The sequence below is a fragment of the Elephas maximus genome, chromosome 19 (genome assembly GCF_024166365.1).
Source record: "Elephas maximus indicus isolate mEleMax1 chromosome 19, mEleMax1 primary haplotype, whole genome shotgun sequence".
Lineage (NCBI taxonomy): Eukaryota > Metazoa > Chordata > Mammalia > Proboscidea > Elephantidae > Elephas > Elephas maximus.
The window spans coordinates 48,810,367-48,828,450 of NC_064837.1; the positions used below are offsets into that span (position 1 = coordinate 48,810,367).

Consider the following 18,084-nt stretch of genomic DNA (forward strand, 5'->3'; position numbering starts at 1 on the left):
AGCTCCGCACCTATTGGCTGAAAGGGGCTTACTTCTTCTTGTTTGGGCAAGGGACTGTCAGTAAGAATAAGGAAAGAACCAATGGGAGGGATGGGGTGTGTCTTGCCCCACCCTGGCTCTGAGCAGGTAAGACTCATGACTCTCCCTTCCCCCTACCTGTCCAACAGGTGAGTCACAGGGCGCCATGGGAAGGGACAGACGTCTTCACTGGCCTGCTAACTCAGCGTCAGGCATGAAGCTTCTTTGGGCTTATTCATCTTTGCCCCAAAGTAGTAAAAACATACTTTTATAGCATTTCATACAGCATTTTGCTGGGCTGGAATTTTTTTTTCCCCCTAAAGATGAAATGAATGCTCATGGAATTTAGAGTTAGTACGCCTGGGTTTGAGTTCTGCCACTTAGTGACTATATGATCTTAGACAAGTTACTTCACCTTTCGCCTGTTTCTCCTCATCTGTAAAGTGGGTACATTAATTATAACTATCTCATTAGGGTGTGTGGGGAATAAATAAAGTAAGGTTTGTGAAAGGACTTGGATAACTGCTAAATGTTAGAATTTAAATTCATGTTACGGGTTTTTTAATTCTCACAATTCTGGAAAATTGCTAGGACAACAAAACTATCCTCATTTTAAAGAGGAGAAAACTGAGGTCCAGAAAGGACACAAAATTAGAAAGTGGCACATCCTAAAGCTAGAACTGTTCTAATTACAAGGCCCACCAAATCACAGGTTCACCTGGTGGAATAAAATATCAAAGCAATGAAGAAAGGGTGGGAAGAGACAAAAACAACACTTGGAGAGACATTGAAGAGCGATTTTTTGAAACAAAGATGAAGTATTGGTGTGTGTTAGATATCTAGTGCTGCTACAACAGAAATACCACAGATGGATGAGTTTGACAAAGAGAAATTTATTCTTTCACAGTCTAGGAGGCTAGAAGTACAAATTCAGGGTGCCAGCTCCAGGGAAAGGCCTTCTCTCTCTGTCCTTGTCATCAATCTTCCCCTGGCCTAAGAGCTTCTTAATGCAGGAACCCCAGGTCCAGAGGACACACTCCCCTCCGGGTTCATCATTCTTGGTGGTAGGAGGTCCCTGCTTGATTTCCTCTTACATCTCAAAAGAAATTGACTCAAGATACAACCTAATCCTGTAGATTGTGTCCTGCCTCATTAACATAGCTTCCTCTAATCCTGCCTCATTAACAACACACCCTAAAATCAAACCAAACCTGTTGCCCTCGAGTTAATTCCAACTCCTAGCGACCCTATAGAACAGAGTAGAACTGCCCCATAGCATTTCCAAGGAGCAACTGGTGGATTTGAACTGCTGATCGAGCTCTTAACCACTATGCCACCAGGGCTTCATTAATATCATAGAGGTTAGGATTTACAACACACAGAATCACATCAGATGACAAAATGGTGGACGATCACACAATACTGGGAATCATGGCCTTGCAAAGTTGACACACATTTTGGGGGGCCACAATTCAATCCGTAACGTGGTGTAAGGAGACTTTGGTGAGTTTGGAAGAAATAAGGCAGCAGATCTAAAGAAAATCTATCACTGGCATAGAAGGCGTGGGCATTGAGCCCCTCACTGGTGGAAGAGCCTGGGTTCTTCGGATAGAACTTCCTGATAGGCAGGTTAAGACCAGGGTCCAGTATTTTATTTTTGTGGTCGATAAAATGAATGCCCGCTGGTAGCTGCACAGTATGTCAAGGATCCTACAGACACTCATTCATTCAGCTTGTGTGTGTGTGTGTGTGTGTGTGTGCATTGTGGTGGGGGGAGGGAAGGGAGAGTGGTTGCTCAGGAAAGGAATCCCGCCCCCCAAAAAACTATAGCTCCAAAGCTAGCACACACAGGATAGGGCCGGGTGAATGTACCCCAGCAGCATCTTTGACCACTTTCCCCACCAGCGAGGGAATTATGGCTAACATTCTCCCTTCTGAAGCTCGTGCCATCCAAGAAGTCTTCCTGGAGGGGGCCAGGGAGACGTCAACATTCCTGAACACATGCCAGGGCCACTGCCCTTTGCCTGGCTTTCTGTACCACCCCGCCCCCCTTCCAGCCGGTCTCAGCATTGTTATCCCTACCTTACCCCCACCCACCCACTTGCTTTCCATCCTGCCACACAGTGCAGTGGCCAGCCCAAGGCTTGGGAGGAAAAGAGCTCAGAGGAAAAGAGCTCAGAATCCTAAGCTGTCACCACTGTGGAAGGATGTCACTTCCTCTCCCTCCCACCTCTCCTGCCCACCCTCCCACCCCTGCACACGTGCGTGTGCGTGCGTGCGTGCGCGCTCACACACACAGTTCCCAAACCCAAGCCTAGCTTAACTCCCTCTTCTTTCTCCTGACTTCAGCATATAAGTGGGGTAGGGCTGGCTGACTATAGAGGGGTGGAGGAGCTTGGGTGGAGTGGAAGGGCAGAAATAAGGCTTCAGGATAAAGTGTGTGTGTGTGTGTGTGTGCGTGTGCGCACCACTGGTGCTCGTGTGTGTCTTCCCAGCAATGTTCCCTGCATGTCTCACCCTGGAACATGCTGCAACACGCTGGCCTCAAAGTTAAGCACACAGACTGGGGCTGGGTGGAAGCACCCACAAGAGCAGCAGGGAAGACTGGGATAAGAGCTGTACCCCCACCCAGATCAGGAAATGTTCTGCACATTTATCAAGCACCTACAATGTGCTTGCCAGACACTGAGGACACAGCAAGTTGTATTGACTAAAATCAGCTGTCTGTATAGGGGTTTTGGTCTCATGGGGGAGGAGATGTGCAGGTAGACAGAAGGGGGTCACTGTGACCACAGTCTCTTCAGGAAGACTGACTGAAGTGAAGGAAAGGCCCCATGGCCATCATATCCACTTCCCTGCCTCCACGGTTTTAAAGGCAGGGATTTCTGTTTTTGACAAATCTCTGGCAAAAGAAGTTCTCCATTCTCCCTTAGTTTTAAATGCCTTTGTCTCCTTATTCGAACAGAGAGAAGTTCCTTCTAACGTCTAGCCTATTTCCTATTCCTGCAGTTTAAACTCATGTCTCTTGCTCGAAGCTCCAGAACTACCAAAAACACATGGTTAACTCAACCTTGCAGCTTTTTGGGGCCTCAGAGTAAAGAATGAAAAGGCACCAAGGTGGCCTATCCCAAGCTGTCCCAGAGACAGAAGTAAATGGCCAAAGGGGTCCAAAGAGGGGCTTTCGGGAGGGAGTGGAACTGGTAGGGGAGGGGGAAGGCGCTTCTCTTGGAGAAGGTGTACAACTGCCAACGTCCGGACAGCCAGGCCACCCCTCCTCAGCTTATCTCATTTCCCCTCACCGTCCAGGAGGCCTCTGGGCCATATAAGGAGGTGGAAGAATGTCTGTTCTCTGTCCAGACACAGCCCTTTCCCTGCAGGGCCCCTTCCCCAGACAGAGGCAGATAGAGATTTAGATCCCACACCCACACACCCACACAGTCCTCCACGCTCAAACCTCAGGGACACACTCATGGACACACACGGATACAGACTCAGATATAGGAACACCAGACACCTCGGTTTTCCCTTCCCACCACACACACACACACACACAAACACACACACACACACACACACACACACACACCCTTCTCCTCTCCTCTTCAGCCTAAGGTGGCCTAAGGGGTGGCCACCTCTATAGAGGGAGGGCAAGGGTGAACAGTGTCAAACTTCAGGCTGATCTAGTGCCAGTAGCCATGGGGTCGACTCTGCCTCATGGCTACCCCACGTATGTCACAGAAGGGCTGTGCTGCATAGGATTTTCAATGGCTGATTTTTCCGAAGTAGATCGTCAGGCCTTTCTGCCGAGGTGCATCTGGGTGAACTGGAACTGCCAGCCTTTCAGTTAGCAGCGGAGTACGTTAAGCATGTGTGTCACCATCACCCAGGGACTCCTCAGGCCGATAGCGGTACTTTTTAATCACACTGGCGCCTCTCCCCTGGCTTTTCAGCAGAAGAAAAGGAGAGCAGACAATTGGAAGTTCTTCCTGGGTTGCAGACATTGCATCAAAGGCAATACAAAAACCTAGAGGCATCTCTCTGCCCAGGGGGAAAGAGGGCTCCTGTCCTGGTCCTGCCTTCAGAAGGCCCCCACTCTGGTCCTGCTGGGGTTGTGCCCCTCCACACAGGGCAAAGGGACAAGCATACAGAGTTCACACCTCTCCCTTCGGGACCACGCCCTGGTACCCAAAACTCAGAATCCTTTGCCCAGCACTGACTTGGCTTTCAGGGCCTGTGGGCCCCTTATTCTGGCTGTTCCTCTGAGAAGGACAGTCGCATCATAGCTGGTATGCGTACACTTAAGCCAGAGAGGTGACAAGGGCTGCAGTTATTCTGGGGCCAGGGAGCAGGACATGCGAGCTGGGCTATCTGCACCCATTATATGTGCTGGAGGCCCTTCCTGTTGTGGGTAGAGCCAGGGGTGGGACAGGAAGGGGAGATGGTCCTGGGGCTCAGGGCTGGGGGCCAGGGAGCAGTTCTCCTGGGGGTTGCCACTTGCGGAGGAGTGTCAGAATTCTAAATTCCACCCTGACCTTTTAGGCCATTGTGGGAGTATACTCATCAAGATAAACCCTATTTAACGTAGTTTTTGCTTAAATGTTTAGACCGGTGGTATGTGGGCCTCCACTTCCATCTTGCCCCTGCCCCTGCCCCCGACCCCGTGTTAAGGGTGGGATGACTCAGGGTGACCCCTTCAGGGCCGGAGGAGAGGACAGGGATGCAGAAGCACCTCCCTGGGCTCCCAAACTCTTCTGGCTGGAGTGGGTCCAAGCATTGCCTGGAGCTGGGAACCCCTGGAGAGGAGGTCCTACCCTTTCTGCTGCCCTTTGTCCAGGGGAGGTGCCTCGAGGCCAGAGGCCGCCCACGCCGCTCCTGTGGGTGTGTGGCAGCTGGCAATGCCGGGAGGGCCCTTAATTACAGAGGTAGCTCAAGCAACACTTCCCTGCAAGGAATGTGGGCGGGGATGGAATGTCAAAGGGAAACCGGGAGACAAGAAAACAGAGATAGGATGGGGCAGAAATAGCATGGCCAGGGCCAGGGGCTAGTGGTGGAGGGGAGAGGCTGGAGGAGGGTCAGGACCTCTGTAGAGAATGTCTGTCCCTGGTTGCCCCCGGTTACCCATCTCAGATTCCCACTGGTACAATTCCAGGACTTCATTCAGGAGCCTAACACGTTGGCTCCAGGCACCAGATCTATTCTGGTAGTGGGTTTCCCTGGCTCTTTTGAGGGAGGGGGAGAAGGAAGGGGCAAGACTTCACCACCTGAGTCACCCTTTTCCTGGGTGCCTCCACGCACAGGCTGATGCAGCTGGGGCCCCACCCCACCCTGCCAGCCAGCATGCCCCTTCCTCCCCTGACAACCCAGGAGAGATGTCTGCCCTGACTGGTGCCCCTCCCACCCCCAGGGATCCACCCCTCCCCCACCACACACACATACAGGGGGGACAAGGGCAGGAATTTCTCCTCCACCTGTGGAGAATGCTTGAGAAGAAATAGCCTAATCAGAGCTGCCTTCCTTGTATAAATGGGGAAACTGAGGCTGGAGCCAGAAGAGGGACTTCCCTAAGGTCACACAAGCAAATTGCTGGTGGGCTGGGACTAGGACCTTCGTCTCATGTCTACCAGCCCACTCCTCCCATCTCTTTAGGTCTCTTTCCACCCTAACAAAGGTAGGGTACAGTGGGGAAAGAGATGAGGGACGACTTTGTGGAAAGTATGCTTGAGGTGTGACTTCTGGACAACCTTGGGGTTAGAGACCCAAGGCTGGGGCTTGGGGCGGGGGTGGGGCGGCAGGACCCGCTCAGGGTGCGGTAACTCAGCCTCACTTCCTCTAAGCCGGCTAATGGCGCCACCCAGGGCCATAGTAATCAATTATGCAAAGAGACCCCGCACCCACCTCCCTGCCTTCCTCGCTGGACTCAGGGGCCAGGACTCAGAGGGCCTGGCCTAATACATTAATCCCTTCTTCCCCAGCTCCATCCCACAGCCACCAGGGAATTGAGAGTTGAGATCCTTGAATATTTCATCAGCACTTCAGCCTCCAGTTGAAGAAGCAGCCAACTTACAGCTCATGGATAATTTATGGCCCCAGCAGAGAACCTGGAACTAGTGAGGGGGAGGGGCAGGGTGCATAGGGGAGGGGGAAGCACAGACCGGGTGTTGATAAAGGGTGTAGGAGAGGAGCCAGCTGGATCCAACATGTGTATGAGTGGCGGAAAGCTCCAAGGCCAGGGACATTTCCATGTTTGAGAATACCAGTGTATTTAAAAAAAAAAAAAAGCTATCAAAATAATTATGTTAAAGGTTAAAGTCATTTGACAAGTATTTTCTGACTTCAGTCCTGTGCCTGTCTCTCTGTGGACGTATAACCTCATTTGGAGATAACAAAAATATTCAAGTGGGAGGTCTTTTATGGCTGAGAAGCCCCAGGGCCCAAAGGGTCCCCTGATCCCCACATTCACTGGACCAGCAGAGAGAGGCAAGACTTCCCATTTAGTGTGGCTAAGCCCTGCCCCTTCCCAGCCTCTTCTTTCAGGAAGGCCACAAGGATTTAGCTAAGTGGTCAAGGGAAATGGAGGTAATCTGGCTTGGCTCTGCCTTACTTTCTTCTAGGAACGTAAATCGCACTTCCATTCTTCTAAAAGAGAGATAGAAAAGGTAACCAGAAATAGAAAATGTCAAGTTTGGCCCCTTCTTTGTGGGTGACCTCCCTTAGTGAGTTCTTGTATGTGGGGAGGATGGGTAAAGGAGCAGGAGTACCTGCCCCCTTACCTCAGTTTCCCCACCTGAGTCGTGGTATGAGAGGCACTCCCACCCCAATGGCTGTTTAGGGACAGAAGAGATGCTATCCAGGCACCCCAGTGCCAACTGGGACCCAGGCAGGTGGTGATTATAGGGTGGTGATTATAGGATTACAGGTCAAGTCTGGGGTTCAGGCTTGGGCTGGGTCAGGTGGGCCGCCCAGGCCCCCAGCACAGTCTGATCTAATCCCTGTGGCATCCTGGAGCTTGGTCTTGGGAAGGGAGCAGGGCAGGCCTGTGCCAGTGAGCTCAAAGTGAGCCCTGTCCCTAGGGGCCCAACCCAGCCTCTCTGGGCCTCAGTTTCCCCATCCATGAAATTGAGGCCATCTGTCAGGGCTGTCCTCGGACAGCAGTTACAAGGGCAGGCCTGGATGAAGGCCCCACAGTGGGGAAGCTGTGGGGGCTCAGGTCCTGGTGCTGCTAGGCTCTCCCCAGTCAGGCTGAGCTGCTGGCTCCAGTACCAGCAGGACACAGCCTTCTAACACTTGAAGAGACCTCTCTTTGTCCCCAGGGGAGACTCTGCTCTCAAAGAGACAGGGAGCACCAGGGAAAGACTTCAAGAACTATTTGCCAAACCTAAAGAGGGAATTTCTTCCTTTGGAATTTATTGGAATTTTGGGGGAGCCTGTGGGACTCCCCCTTCTCCAGGCTGCCACCAGTCAGGATTCAGGGAGGGGCTGGACTAAGTGACCCCAGCAAGTCTGACTTCCTAACATCTGGCCCAATCCCATGGAGCTAACAATGGCGGGGGGCGGATCTGGAATCAGGCCTGAGAGAGGGTGCTTGCCTGCCCACTCCCCTCCCTCCCTCCCTCTCTTCCTTCCTTCCTCCCTTCTCAAGCTCCTTGCTTCCCTCAGTGGGCTGTGGCACTGGGGGCTTTGTCTCCACACCGGCCCCCACCTTCCTTTCCCAGGCCCCAGCAACACCCTGAAGGGACAAGGCCAAGCCCAGAGACCCAGGGCTCTCTCCTTTCTGTAAGCAGCAGTGATTTGGCGAGAAAAGGATCAAATGTAGCTCAGCCACCAGCTGCCTCGAGGAATCTTGGACAAGTTGCTTTCTCATTCCTCAGACTCACTTTTAACAAGGGAATGGATATCTAGGTTGTAAGACTGTTTTGCATGTTATAAACAACTTGTCAAGTGCCTGGCACCTAGTAGGTACTCAATCCATTGTAGTAGTTATGCTTTCCCTAGGAGGGGGCCTTTCTGGTTCCAGGACACAGCTGTGGAATCATTCTGACTCTGACCCTATTGTGTGAGGTTCATCCCCAGTGCCCTTCTGGCCATCCCTAACCCACCCATTCTACAGATGCTGGAGCCGATGAGGTGGTGGGCTGGGCTGTGGAGGGGCCAGGTAAGTAGCTGGGCCAGGTGAGACAGAGATAGGGAGGAGTGAGAGCAGCTGGGCTGGGAGGGGTTGGAAGACTGAGCTGGAGGGCCCCAGAGGGCCCACGCTGGGACTTGGTCTCACCGGTTTGGGGAGCTGGCTAGGCAGTGGGGAGACGCTGGCATCAGGGAGAGGCTGGCTGCTCCCTGGGAAAGAGAAGCTGAGTAAGGCACACCTGACTGGGAGGGGTCAGCTCAAAGCCTGGATGCGGGCAGGGTGCCTAGAGAAGAGAAGGCCTCTGCTCCCAGGGAACATCCCCCCGCCCCCGCCACAGACTCCACGCTCAGATGCACACTCAGACACACACATCTACACACTCACTTCAACTGCAACCACTCAGCTCTCCCCATCCCTCGTGTTGTTGCTGTTTGGTGCCCTTTTGTCCGTTCCAACACATATCAACCCTATGTACAACAGAACAAAACACTGCGCAGTCCTGCGCCATCCTCACAATCATTGCTATGCTTGAGCCTATTGTTGCAGCCACTGTGTCAATCCATCTCCTTGAGAGTCTTTCTTTTTTTCTGTGACCCTCTAATTTACCAACCATGATATCCTTCTCCAGAGACTGATCCCTCCTGATAACATGTCCAAAGTATGTGAGACATAGTCTTGGCTGTCCTTTGCTTCTAAGAAGCATTCTGGTTGTACTTCTTCCAAGACAGATTTGTTCATTCTTTTGGCAGTCCATGGTGTATTCAATATTCTTCTCCAACACCACAGCTCAAAGGTGTAAATTCTTCTTCAGTCTTCCTTATTCATTATCCAGCTTTCATATGCATATGAGGCGACTGAAAACACCATGGCATGGGTCAGGTGCACTTTAGTCTTCAAGGTGACATTTTTGCTTTTCAGCACGTTCAAGAGGTCTTTTGCAGCAGATTTGCCCAATGCAACGAGTCTTTTGATTTGACTGCTGCTTTTCCATGGGTGTTGTGGATCCAAGTAAAATGAAATCCTTGACCACTTCAATCATTTCTCCGTTTATCTTGATGTTGCTTATTGGTCCAGTTGTGAGGATTTTTTGTTTTATGTTGAAGTGTAATCCATACTGAAGGCTGTCTTTGACCTTCATCAGTAAATGCTTCAAGTCCTCATTGCTTTCAGCAAGCAAGGTTGTGTCATCTGCATAATGCAGGTTGTTAATGAGTCTTCCTCCAATCCAGGTGCCCCGTTGTTCTTCACAGAGTCCAGCTTCTGGGATTATTTGCTCAGCATATAGATGGAACAGGTATGGTGAAAGGATACAACCCTGACACACGCCTTTCCTGACTTTAAACCACACAGCATCCCCTTGTTCTGTTCAAATGACTGCCTTTTGATCTATGTACAGGTTCCTCATGAGCACGATTAAGTGTTCTGGAATTCCAGTTCTTCGCCATGTTATAGTCTGTTATGATCCACAGTTGAATGCCTTTGCATAGTCAATAAAACACAGGTAAACATCTTTCTGGTATTCTCTGCTTTAATCCCTAGTACCCAGCTCTAATTCCCAGTCACTCAGCTAACATAACCTTATACATTACTCACTGTAACATTTCTTGTTTACTGCCTGTCTACCCCCTGGAGTGGAAGCCCCATGAGATAGATCTGCCTTGTTCACTATTGTACGCCCAGCACCTACATGCCTGGCACGTAGTAGGTGTTCATAAATGTAGGCTGCATGAACCCTACAGAAACCACATTCGTGAATGTAGCACACTTGTCACATGCACACAGACCCCTGTGCAGAGAAATGCCAGACACTCAAAAACACACACACAGCAGCGCTCACACCCAGACTCACACATCCACACACACACACACACTTTCAGACCCACACCCAGCCTTCCAGATTCCGAAGTCTGTGCTCACGCCAGGCGCACATCTGCGCAGACACGCTCAAGCACATCCCTGCTCCCCACCCTCTGAAGTGCCAGCCCCTCCCAGAAACAGGGGGAGGGCCCCACAGAAGCTGACAACACAGCAGCTTGAAAGGGGCAGGGTGGGGCACGAGCCCCTTGGCCTGGCCACTCTGGCACCTGGGAGCTGCTGGGAGACGCTCCCAGACTGTTGGTTTCCCCAGCTGACCCGCCTCTGGGAGGAGGGAGTGAGGTCACCAGCACCCTCAGCCTTGATCCAGCCCAGCTCCAGACTCAGATTCGGGTCTCCTAGCCCCCATCCAGACCAAAGGCCCAGGGGAGGGGCTTAGGGCAAGGCAGGGAGTCCTGGGGACTGAGGTGGGTGGGGCCTGATCAGGTCACCAGGCACATCTAGGGGGAGTAAGGGTGTGGATGGTGAGAACTCGGTTTCCTGGCTTGGACTCCACTTTCCAGGAGGAAGGGAAGATGCTTCAGCCTCCTGGGAGAATATAGGGAGTGGGCAGAAGTGTCACCTGCCTGGCCCTGGCCCATAGAAGCCCCTTTTGCCCTCACCTCCCTTCCTGATGTACAGTCAGGTTTCAGGAGAAGGGGGGCACCAGTCAGGCAGGGTGCGAGGAGGTAGCTACTGGGCACCACCCTTGCCCACACTCCTCTGAACCCTCTGTCCCCTGGAGCTGATGCAAGATTGGGTAAGAGAGGTCTGGCCCTGTCCCACTGCTCCTCAAGAGGTCCCAAGTGATCAAACCCTATCCCGAGGGCTCCTCTGGCCACTGACGGGCTCTAGCCGCAGTTCTGGATGGGAGAATGGACAGAAGCCATGCTCGCTCTGGCCCTAAGGAACCCAGGAAGTAAATGCCCTTGGCTCCCTCCCCACATTCCCTGGGGAAAGCAAGGCAGAACTAGGAAAATACATACAGCACGTCCCATCTTAGAATTCTGAAACCACCATCCTCCCGACTCTGAAGGAACTGGGTCCTCACGCCCCCTGGCGGGGATCAGCCATGGCATGCTACTTGCTCTCACACTTGCATGCTCACACAAACAGCAGTCCACAGAGGGCTGTGGGAACCACCATACTGTGCCCTCCTCACCACAGCATTCTACAGACCAGGAAAGACGAGCGCAGAGCTGGGGAGAGACGTGCAGTTCCACAACTCAGCCCCGGGAGACTGGATCCCAGGTGCCGCAACTCACTCAACAACAAAGGTTTATTGAGCACCCACTGCCAGTGCACCAGGAGCCTCTGGACTCCAGGTCCAGTGCTCTTCCTCGGCCCCAGCGGCCCCCTGCTGTCTCTGCAATTTGGGGTAAGATGCCAACCACCAGGATCTGGAACCTTCTCCTCAGGAGACAGGTGGCCCCCATTAGCCCACTGCTGGCCTGTAGCACCACCACCATCCTGTGGTCCAGAGGCAGGATGGGGCCTGGGGAGGCCACACTCACAGGCAGGACGGGGTGGGGGCCGGGCAGCTGTGTCCATTTTAAATTTTTAATAAATAGCTGCTACTGCTGCCCAGGCTGGAGGAGGGGCGACGCCATTGGGCTCAGGCTTCTCAAGCTCTTGAGAGGTGCAGGGGCAGCCCCCTTCTCATGCCAGTTCAGGCTCTGGCTCTGAAAAGGAGACAGCATTGGGGTTAGCCCCCTGCCCACTCCCAACGGGTATCAGGGTGCTATCTGGGAAAGGGGGGGTGGAACGTGGGGCACGCAGGAGGGACCCTCTCCAGGAACAGGTCTATGCTGGTTCCATCTCCAGGAAGGATGCCTCGCCTCCATCCCCAGTCAGGGCAGCGCCTCCAGAAGAGTGATCCCAGAACACACACAGAGCACTGCCACTGCAGCCCGGTGGGTGGATCCATCAGTCCCAGCCTCTAGCACTGACCACATCCCCACGCCCTCCACCAGGACACAAATCACTCACCAGCCTCAGCCTCGTCGCCCTTGGCATCCGGTTCCTGCCACCAATCAGCATAGAGACCTTCCTCATAGTCACCCTCCCCCTCAAACTCAGTGTCAGGTGGGGAGTCCTCAGGCTCCATGGGTGGCTCTGCCTCCTCCAGCACCATCTTGAACAGCCCGGGGTGGAGGAGACACCAGATCACAGCAAATTCTTGGCCAAGGGGACCTCCAGTTCTATTCCTTAGTCCCCAGAGCTCCTCCCTCCCCAGTGTTAAGACCTAACACAGGAATGATTTGAGGGTTTTTCCCAAAAGGTCCTTATCCCAAAACCCTACCCCTGAACTGATGCGTGGGCTCCACCAGCAGAGATTCAGTGTTAGCATAAGTAGTGCCCTCTCCACAGCCCCCTTACCTTTTAAGTATAAATCCCCTGGTGAGAAGAACGCTATTCTATACACACTGCTTGCTCCTGCTGTTTTCCCTAGCTCCCTGTGCCTAGATAGCTCTTGTATATCCCCTTAAAGCCAGGAGTCAGCTCCAGGATGGGGTTCTCAACGAGGACCAGAACCCTCCTCTGGTGCCCCATCCTGACCTCTGTTTGCTTTTCTGCCTCCCCCACTAGACCATGAGCTGCTTGAGAAAGAGACTGTGCCTTTCATCAACTTACCCCAGCCCCAAACAGTGTGTGTGGCAAACACCAGGCAACAAATAACAGTAATCAAAATGGCTATCACTCACTGAGCACCTACTATGTGCCAGCTCTATTTAAGGTGCTTTATACACTTGATCTCATTTAATTCTCACCACAACAATGGTGTGAGATGGGCATTATTTGCCCCATTCAATGGAGGAAGAGACAGAAGTTCAGAGAGCTTACTGAAAACTTGCCTGGAAGCTACCTAGCTGGTAAGTGGTAGAGCCAGGTCTGGCAAGCACCAAAAACTGGGTGCTAACCATTGTTCACCCTGCCCCCATGTTTGATGAGGAGGCCATAGACGGGTGAACTCAGGAGGGAATGAATAAATAGCCACTGAGCAACAAACCTCGGAGAAGTTCAGGTTCTCAAGCCCTCATTCATCCATTTATCTATTCATTTACTTGTTTATTCAAACTCAGTTTCTGAGCACCAGCTCTGTGCCAGGTACCGTGGGAGGGCTGGAAATAACCAGGTCTCCATCTCGTCCTGGAGCACAACCCTCCAGAAGACTGGCTGGAGAAGGGGGCTAGGGTTGAAATGCAAATAACCAGCGCAGCAAATAACTCCAGGTATGGCCAAAGGAGATCAGGGAGGCACAGAGGGTCAGGGTTGCAATGAAGCCCAGAGGAGAGGGCCAAGGCATGCAACAAGGGCCTCCTGGAGGAGGTGCCATCTGAGCTGGACAGGATTCAGACTCGTGGGCAAAGGGGAGGGGGGATGAGAACACTGAGCCAGGGAGAGAAGGGAAGGTGTAGATAACAGACAGGCAAACCTCTTCCGCTTCACAGCAGCTGACTGCTGGCGGTTGGGGCTGAGCTTTGGCACAGAGGCCCAGGGCAAAGGCCCGAGGTGTCCTCCACCGTGGCCCGGGCCTGGAGAACAGGGGGTCATTTACCTCATCATCTGACTGCAGGTACATGTGTGCAAATTCCAGCAGCTCCTGCAGTTCAGCAGTCTGATTGTGGTAGAGCATGGCTTCCTGGGAAGAGCAGGGGCGGGAAAGCACGGTGGGAAAATGGTACGGGCAGCCAGGACCCCTAGAATCTGGATTCCCTTTCCCTTTTCCAGCTCAAGGAGCAGGCAACAGGTTTCAGCTCACATGCTGATCAGATCATCATGGCTGCTAGGAGTGATGGATGGGTTAAGGATTCTGGGGGTTCAGTGAGCAAGAGTGCCTCGATTGATCAGCAATGTCTGCCACTGACACGCAAAGGAGGAGTGGCATCATGTGCCCCACATTTGACAACCTTGCCCTAGACTCCAGGGGGTTTCCTCCTTGGTCTAGTTAAGGGCCCCCTAGGGAAGAAGTGCAAAGGTCAGAAGTGATAGTAATGAGGGTGGGGAGGATAGTAGCAGGAGTGGACACTTATTGGGTACCTTCCACAGCCCAGGCACTGAGCTGGCGAGGTAGTCAGTACAAGTCCACTTTGCAGATGAGGCAACAGATTCAGAGACTGTCAATGACATTCCCAAGACCGCACAGCTGGTGGAGCTGGGGTTTGAACCCAGGACTGACTCCATCCACAACCCATGCTCTTTCCTCTTCCCATCCAGCCTTCCAAGGAGGCACGGTCTGACCGAGCGTTTTTAATCAAGCCGTGTGCCCCTCGAGTGCCTCGGAAGGCAGTGCCCACCTCCCGGGGCTGGAAATCCTCCTCCTCCAGCCCCCAGCGAGCCCGGTGGAAGCGGTAATACACCAAATTCTGCTGCATGACGCTGTCTTCAGGATCAAAGAGCATATAGCTGGCAGCGCTGCGGGCGGCCTGGCGCACGTCATTCACTGTGGGCGGGCAGGGCAGGAATGAGGATCCCAGTCACTTCCTCACATTCAGGGACAACCCCACCATGCCCACCCCAACCCATCTCCCAATTCAGTCCAGTGCTCCTCACCCCACCCAATAACAGTGCAAACTAACATATACTGGGCACTTGCCATGTGTCAGGCCTTGCATAACTCATTTAAACCTCACTGTTATTATCATGGAAACCCTGGTGGCTAGTGGTGAAGTGCTACGGCTGCTAACCAAAGGGTCGGCAGTTCAAATCTGCCAGGTGCTTCTTGGAAACTCTATGGGGCAGTTCTACTCTGTCCTATAGGGTAGCTATGAGTCGGAATTGACTCGACAGCACTGGGTTTATCACTGGGTTTGTTATTATCATCCCCATTTTACAGACAAGATACCTGAGGCCCAGAGAGGTTAGGTAACATGCTCTAGCTCATACAACTGGAGAATGACACCACTGGGGAATTAGAACCTGGCAGCTCAGCTCTCAACCTCTCTGCCATCTGACCCCACGAAGAGTCTCCCTGGCCTCTTGGTCCTCAGCCCCTCCACTCCAACTCCAGCCTCTGTCTCAGGTTTGGGCCTTCAGCACTGCAAGAACTTTGGAAGTTGTCCATCCCAGGCCTCAGTGGATGCCAGGTCTCCCTCCAGTGAGGAGATCCACAGTCTTAGGCCACAAGTCCTGGTGCTGTTTTTTATTAGCCATGTAATTTGGGGCCAGCCGCTTGCCCTTTATGAGCCTCAGTTTTCTTATCTGAAAAATGAGTCCATTTTTCCTAACACCAGCTGCATGGGGTTGGTGAGAGAATCAAGTGAGATAAAAAGATGTGGCAGAGCTTTGTAAACTGCCTAGTGCTGTGCCCTCTAGTTTTCTCTCAAGGCTGCTCTATGTCCTCACCCAGAAGCCTCTCATCTGCCCAAGGTCCCCAGGGTTCTTTTTCAATATCCCTCCATCCACAACCGAGATTCTCTCCCATCTCCCAGGGTCCTCAATTCTGAGGGACAGCTCCCTGTAACTCTGTGAGGTGCCCAGTACAGTCCTCTCCCTCACCCCTTCCTCCCCTGTCCAAGCCGGCCCAGGAGGCTCACACTTATAGTAGGCAAACTGCAAGTAGTGGTACATGGTGGCCACGAACTTTTCCACGAAGTAGCCACCCACGTTGGGGGTCAGGTTGGCCTCACAGTCCACCTTGCACTGCAGGGATTCTGCAAAGAGATCTGGGGGTGGGAGGTAGCAGTAAGAAGCTGGTGGGCTTAAAAACTCAATCCCACTGTTGGAGATTACTTCAGATAACCACCATTACCTACTAAGCCTCAGTTTCCTTGTGAAGGAAAGCCTTCCAGTGTCCAGAAAATGGGTTGTTACAATGAAATGATACAATATGTATAAAGTGTTCCACAAACAGTAAGTGATACTGAGAAGGCATACCGTGGGGTGGTCCCATGTCCCGGGCTGATTTATCATCCCTGGCTCAACTCCACAATAAAGCCAGAGGGAGCCAGGGTGGGGCCTCTGGGAGAGTGGCAGGGGGAGTTTAAGGCTCAACTGAAGCCAGAGAAGCTGAGGACAGTTCGCCTTGAGGGACCACAGGGTTAGGGATCCTGAGACGAGATGTGATTTCTGGCCACACTGAACAGGTTGCTTTCTGCATACCTGCCAGGATGTTTTCCACCTCAGCACCTTTGCACCTGCATTGCCCTCTGCCTGAAAGGCCTGGGAGTCTACCCCTCCCAGGCCCTTTTGGAATGTCACCATCTCTTAGTGCTGATGTACCTTGGAGAATCCCTACTGTAGCCCTCTGCACCAAGTGTCAGGACAGCTACACCTGTCTCAGTTAACAGACTGAGGGCTCTGGGAAGCAGAGCTCATTCAGCCCCCCCACTTGGTGTCTGTTGGGGGTTCTCAGGCTCTATGGGTAGTTCTGCCTCTAGAGAGCCCCACAGCCAGGGGTCTGGAGCAGGGACCTGCGATGGCTGGGTAGAAGTCTTTGAAGTCCACCTGCTCCTGAGCCCCCTCGCAGCCGGCCAGACATCGGGCAAAGACAGCTAGGTACTCAGCCAGGGCCCGCTCCATGTCCTCGATGCTGCTTCGGAAATCCCCGCTGTTGTAGAGCTTCACGGCCCGGAGAAACACGGCCTGTGGAAAAAAAGGGTGACAGGGAAGGTCAAGGGGACTTCCATTCCCACCCCTCTTCTACAAGTGGGGGTCAGGGCCAGCCCCACTCCCCTACCCCTCCACCCCACCTCGTAGGGCTGGGCCTCCAGGTCCGTGAGGGGCTCCTCTGCGGCGTCCAGCAGCCCCCGGTAATAGTTGAGATACTTGGCGGTTAGCTCGTGCTTCGGATTGCGCTGGAGGAAGGTGTAGGCCGCGGACACCGCCTTCTCCAGCCGGTTAGCCTGGGGGGACGAGGGGATCGATAAAGCCAGAGCCCGCAGCCCGGAGCGCACAGGGGATTTCGTGCTCCGGTTGAGGGCAAGGCTTCTCCCGCCCGGTCGGAATACCAGACGCCGAGAGCAGCGCGGAGCTGCGCCCGAGCGCAGACGCCGAGGGTCCGGGGCGCCCACCTTGAACAGCGCGTAGTGCAGATACTGGTAGGGCATGCGGCTCTGGAAGTCGCGGAGCAGCTGCCGCGGCGGGTAGGGCACCTGGAAGGCGGGCAGCGTCCGCTTGCAGCGCCGCAGGCAGGCGGCGCGCTCCAGAACGAGGCCGAAGAGCTGCAGCTCGCGGGCCCACTCGTCGCCGCGCCCGCTGTCGGGGCTGGGCGCGGGGTGCGAGGCCCCCGGTTGCGCCTGGCCGCTGCAGTTGGCGTGGCAGAAGGCCTCGCTGTCCCGCAGCAGCCGGTGCAGCCGCAGAGCCGCCTCCAGGTAGCGCGCGCTCTCGCGCCAGCTCTCGCCCTCGTACTGCTCCAGCGCGTGTCCGTAGGCCGCGGCCAGAGGCATCAGGTCTTCGGGCGGAAAGCCCCGGAAGCTGTACTTCTCGTACTGCGCCCCGGCGCTGCCCAGTAGCAGCCACAGGAGCCCGCACGCCGCCCACCCCATGCCCCCTCCGTGCCGCCGGCTCTCGGAGCGAGAAGGCTGCCAGCCGGACCGGAGGGCGCAAGGCCTCGCCGGCGCGTCTGCTGGGTCTTAGCGCCCGCGCTGAAGGCAGCAGGCGGGGGGAGTAGCCTGAGTCAGGTCCCCAGAGGGACGGAGGTCTGCCTGCCTCCTCTTCTGGAGAGGGTCCGCTGATGTCCTGACTCCCCTACGTTGGCCGATCCCCTGCCCTGGCCTTGGGGATCTTGTGACACCATGACAGATGATGGGTGGGTGGGTGGGGAGAACATTTCACGCCAGGAATGGAGAGCCCAGAAAGCTCCTCCCTACACGAAGACAGCCCCCACCCTAAGATCAAGAAATTGAGGGAGCTGCCACGTCCCCCTACTGGTCTCCCCTCACAGCGCCCCTTCGGCACGCTCCCCACCCGAGTGCCCGACGAGTTCACACTGAGTGTCCCCATGGCCCACGTCGGGGAGGCCCATACCTCGTTCACTCTGCACACCCTCCGTTATCAGTGTTTCCATCCCCAGGTCACAAAGTTCTCGAGGACCAGCTTTTAAAACGAGGACAAAGCAGCTCTTCCCCGGAGAAGCTTTCCGTTGGAGG

General features: G+C 54.0%; 1 protein-coding gene across 2 annotated transcripts; it reads right to left on the minus strand.

Moving 5' to 3' along the window:
* Positions 1-10,093: 10,093 nt before the first annotated feature.
* Positions 10,094-17,741, minus strand: P3H4 (prolyl 3-hydroxylase family member 4 (inactive)). 2 transcript variants are annotated; one of them, XM_049860928.1, is made up of 8 exons: positions 17,008-17,740; positions 16,687-16,839; positions 16,408-16,579; positions 15,532-15,660; positions 14,293-14,438; positions 13,554-13,637; positions 11,984-12,128; positions 10,094-11,676 (listed from the first exon to the last, which is right to left on the minus strand). In XM_049860928.1, the coding sequence occupies exons 1-8, from the start codon at positions 17,479-17,481 to the stop codon at positions 11,654-11,656; spliced, it is 1,326 nt and encodes a 441-aa protein (XP_049716885.1). In that variant the 5' UTR covers positions 17,482-17,740; the 3' UTR covers positions 10,094-11,653. The 2 variants fall into 2 exon arrangements, with proteins under 2 accessions (XP_049716885.1, XP_049716884.1); XM_049860927.1 differs by lacking the exon at positions 10,094-11,676 and having other exon boundaries at positions 12,035-13,637; positions 17,008-17,741.
* Positions 17,742-18,084: the final 343 nt, after the last annotated feature.

Bases quoted from the DNA above. Each gene is read 5' to 3' on its own strand.
- P3H4 (XM_049860927.1), bottom strand. From the start codon at position 17,481: ATGGGGTGGGCGGCGTGCGGGCTCCTGTGGCTGCTACTGGGCAGCGCC. The intron at 16,580-16,686 runs GTGGGGTGGAGG...TTTTTTCCACAG, and splicing joins TGGAGGCCCAGCCCTACGAG to GCCGTGTTTCTCCGGGCCGT. The intron at 13,638-14,292 runs GTGGGCACTGCC...TGCTCTTCCCAG, and splicing joins AGGATTTCCAGCCCCGGGAG to GAAGCCATGCTCTACCACAA.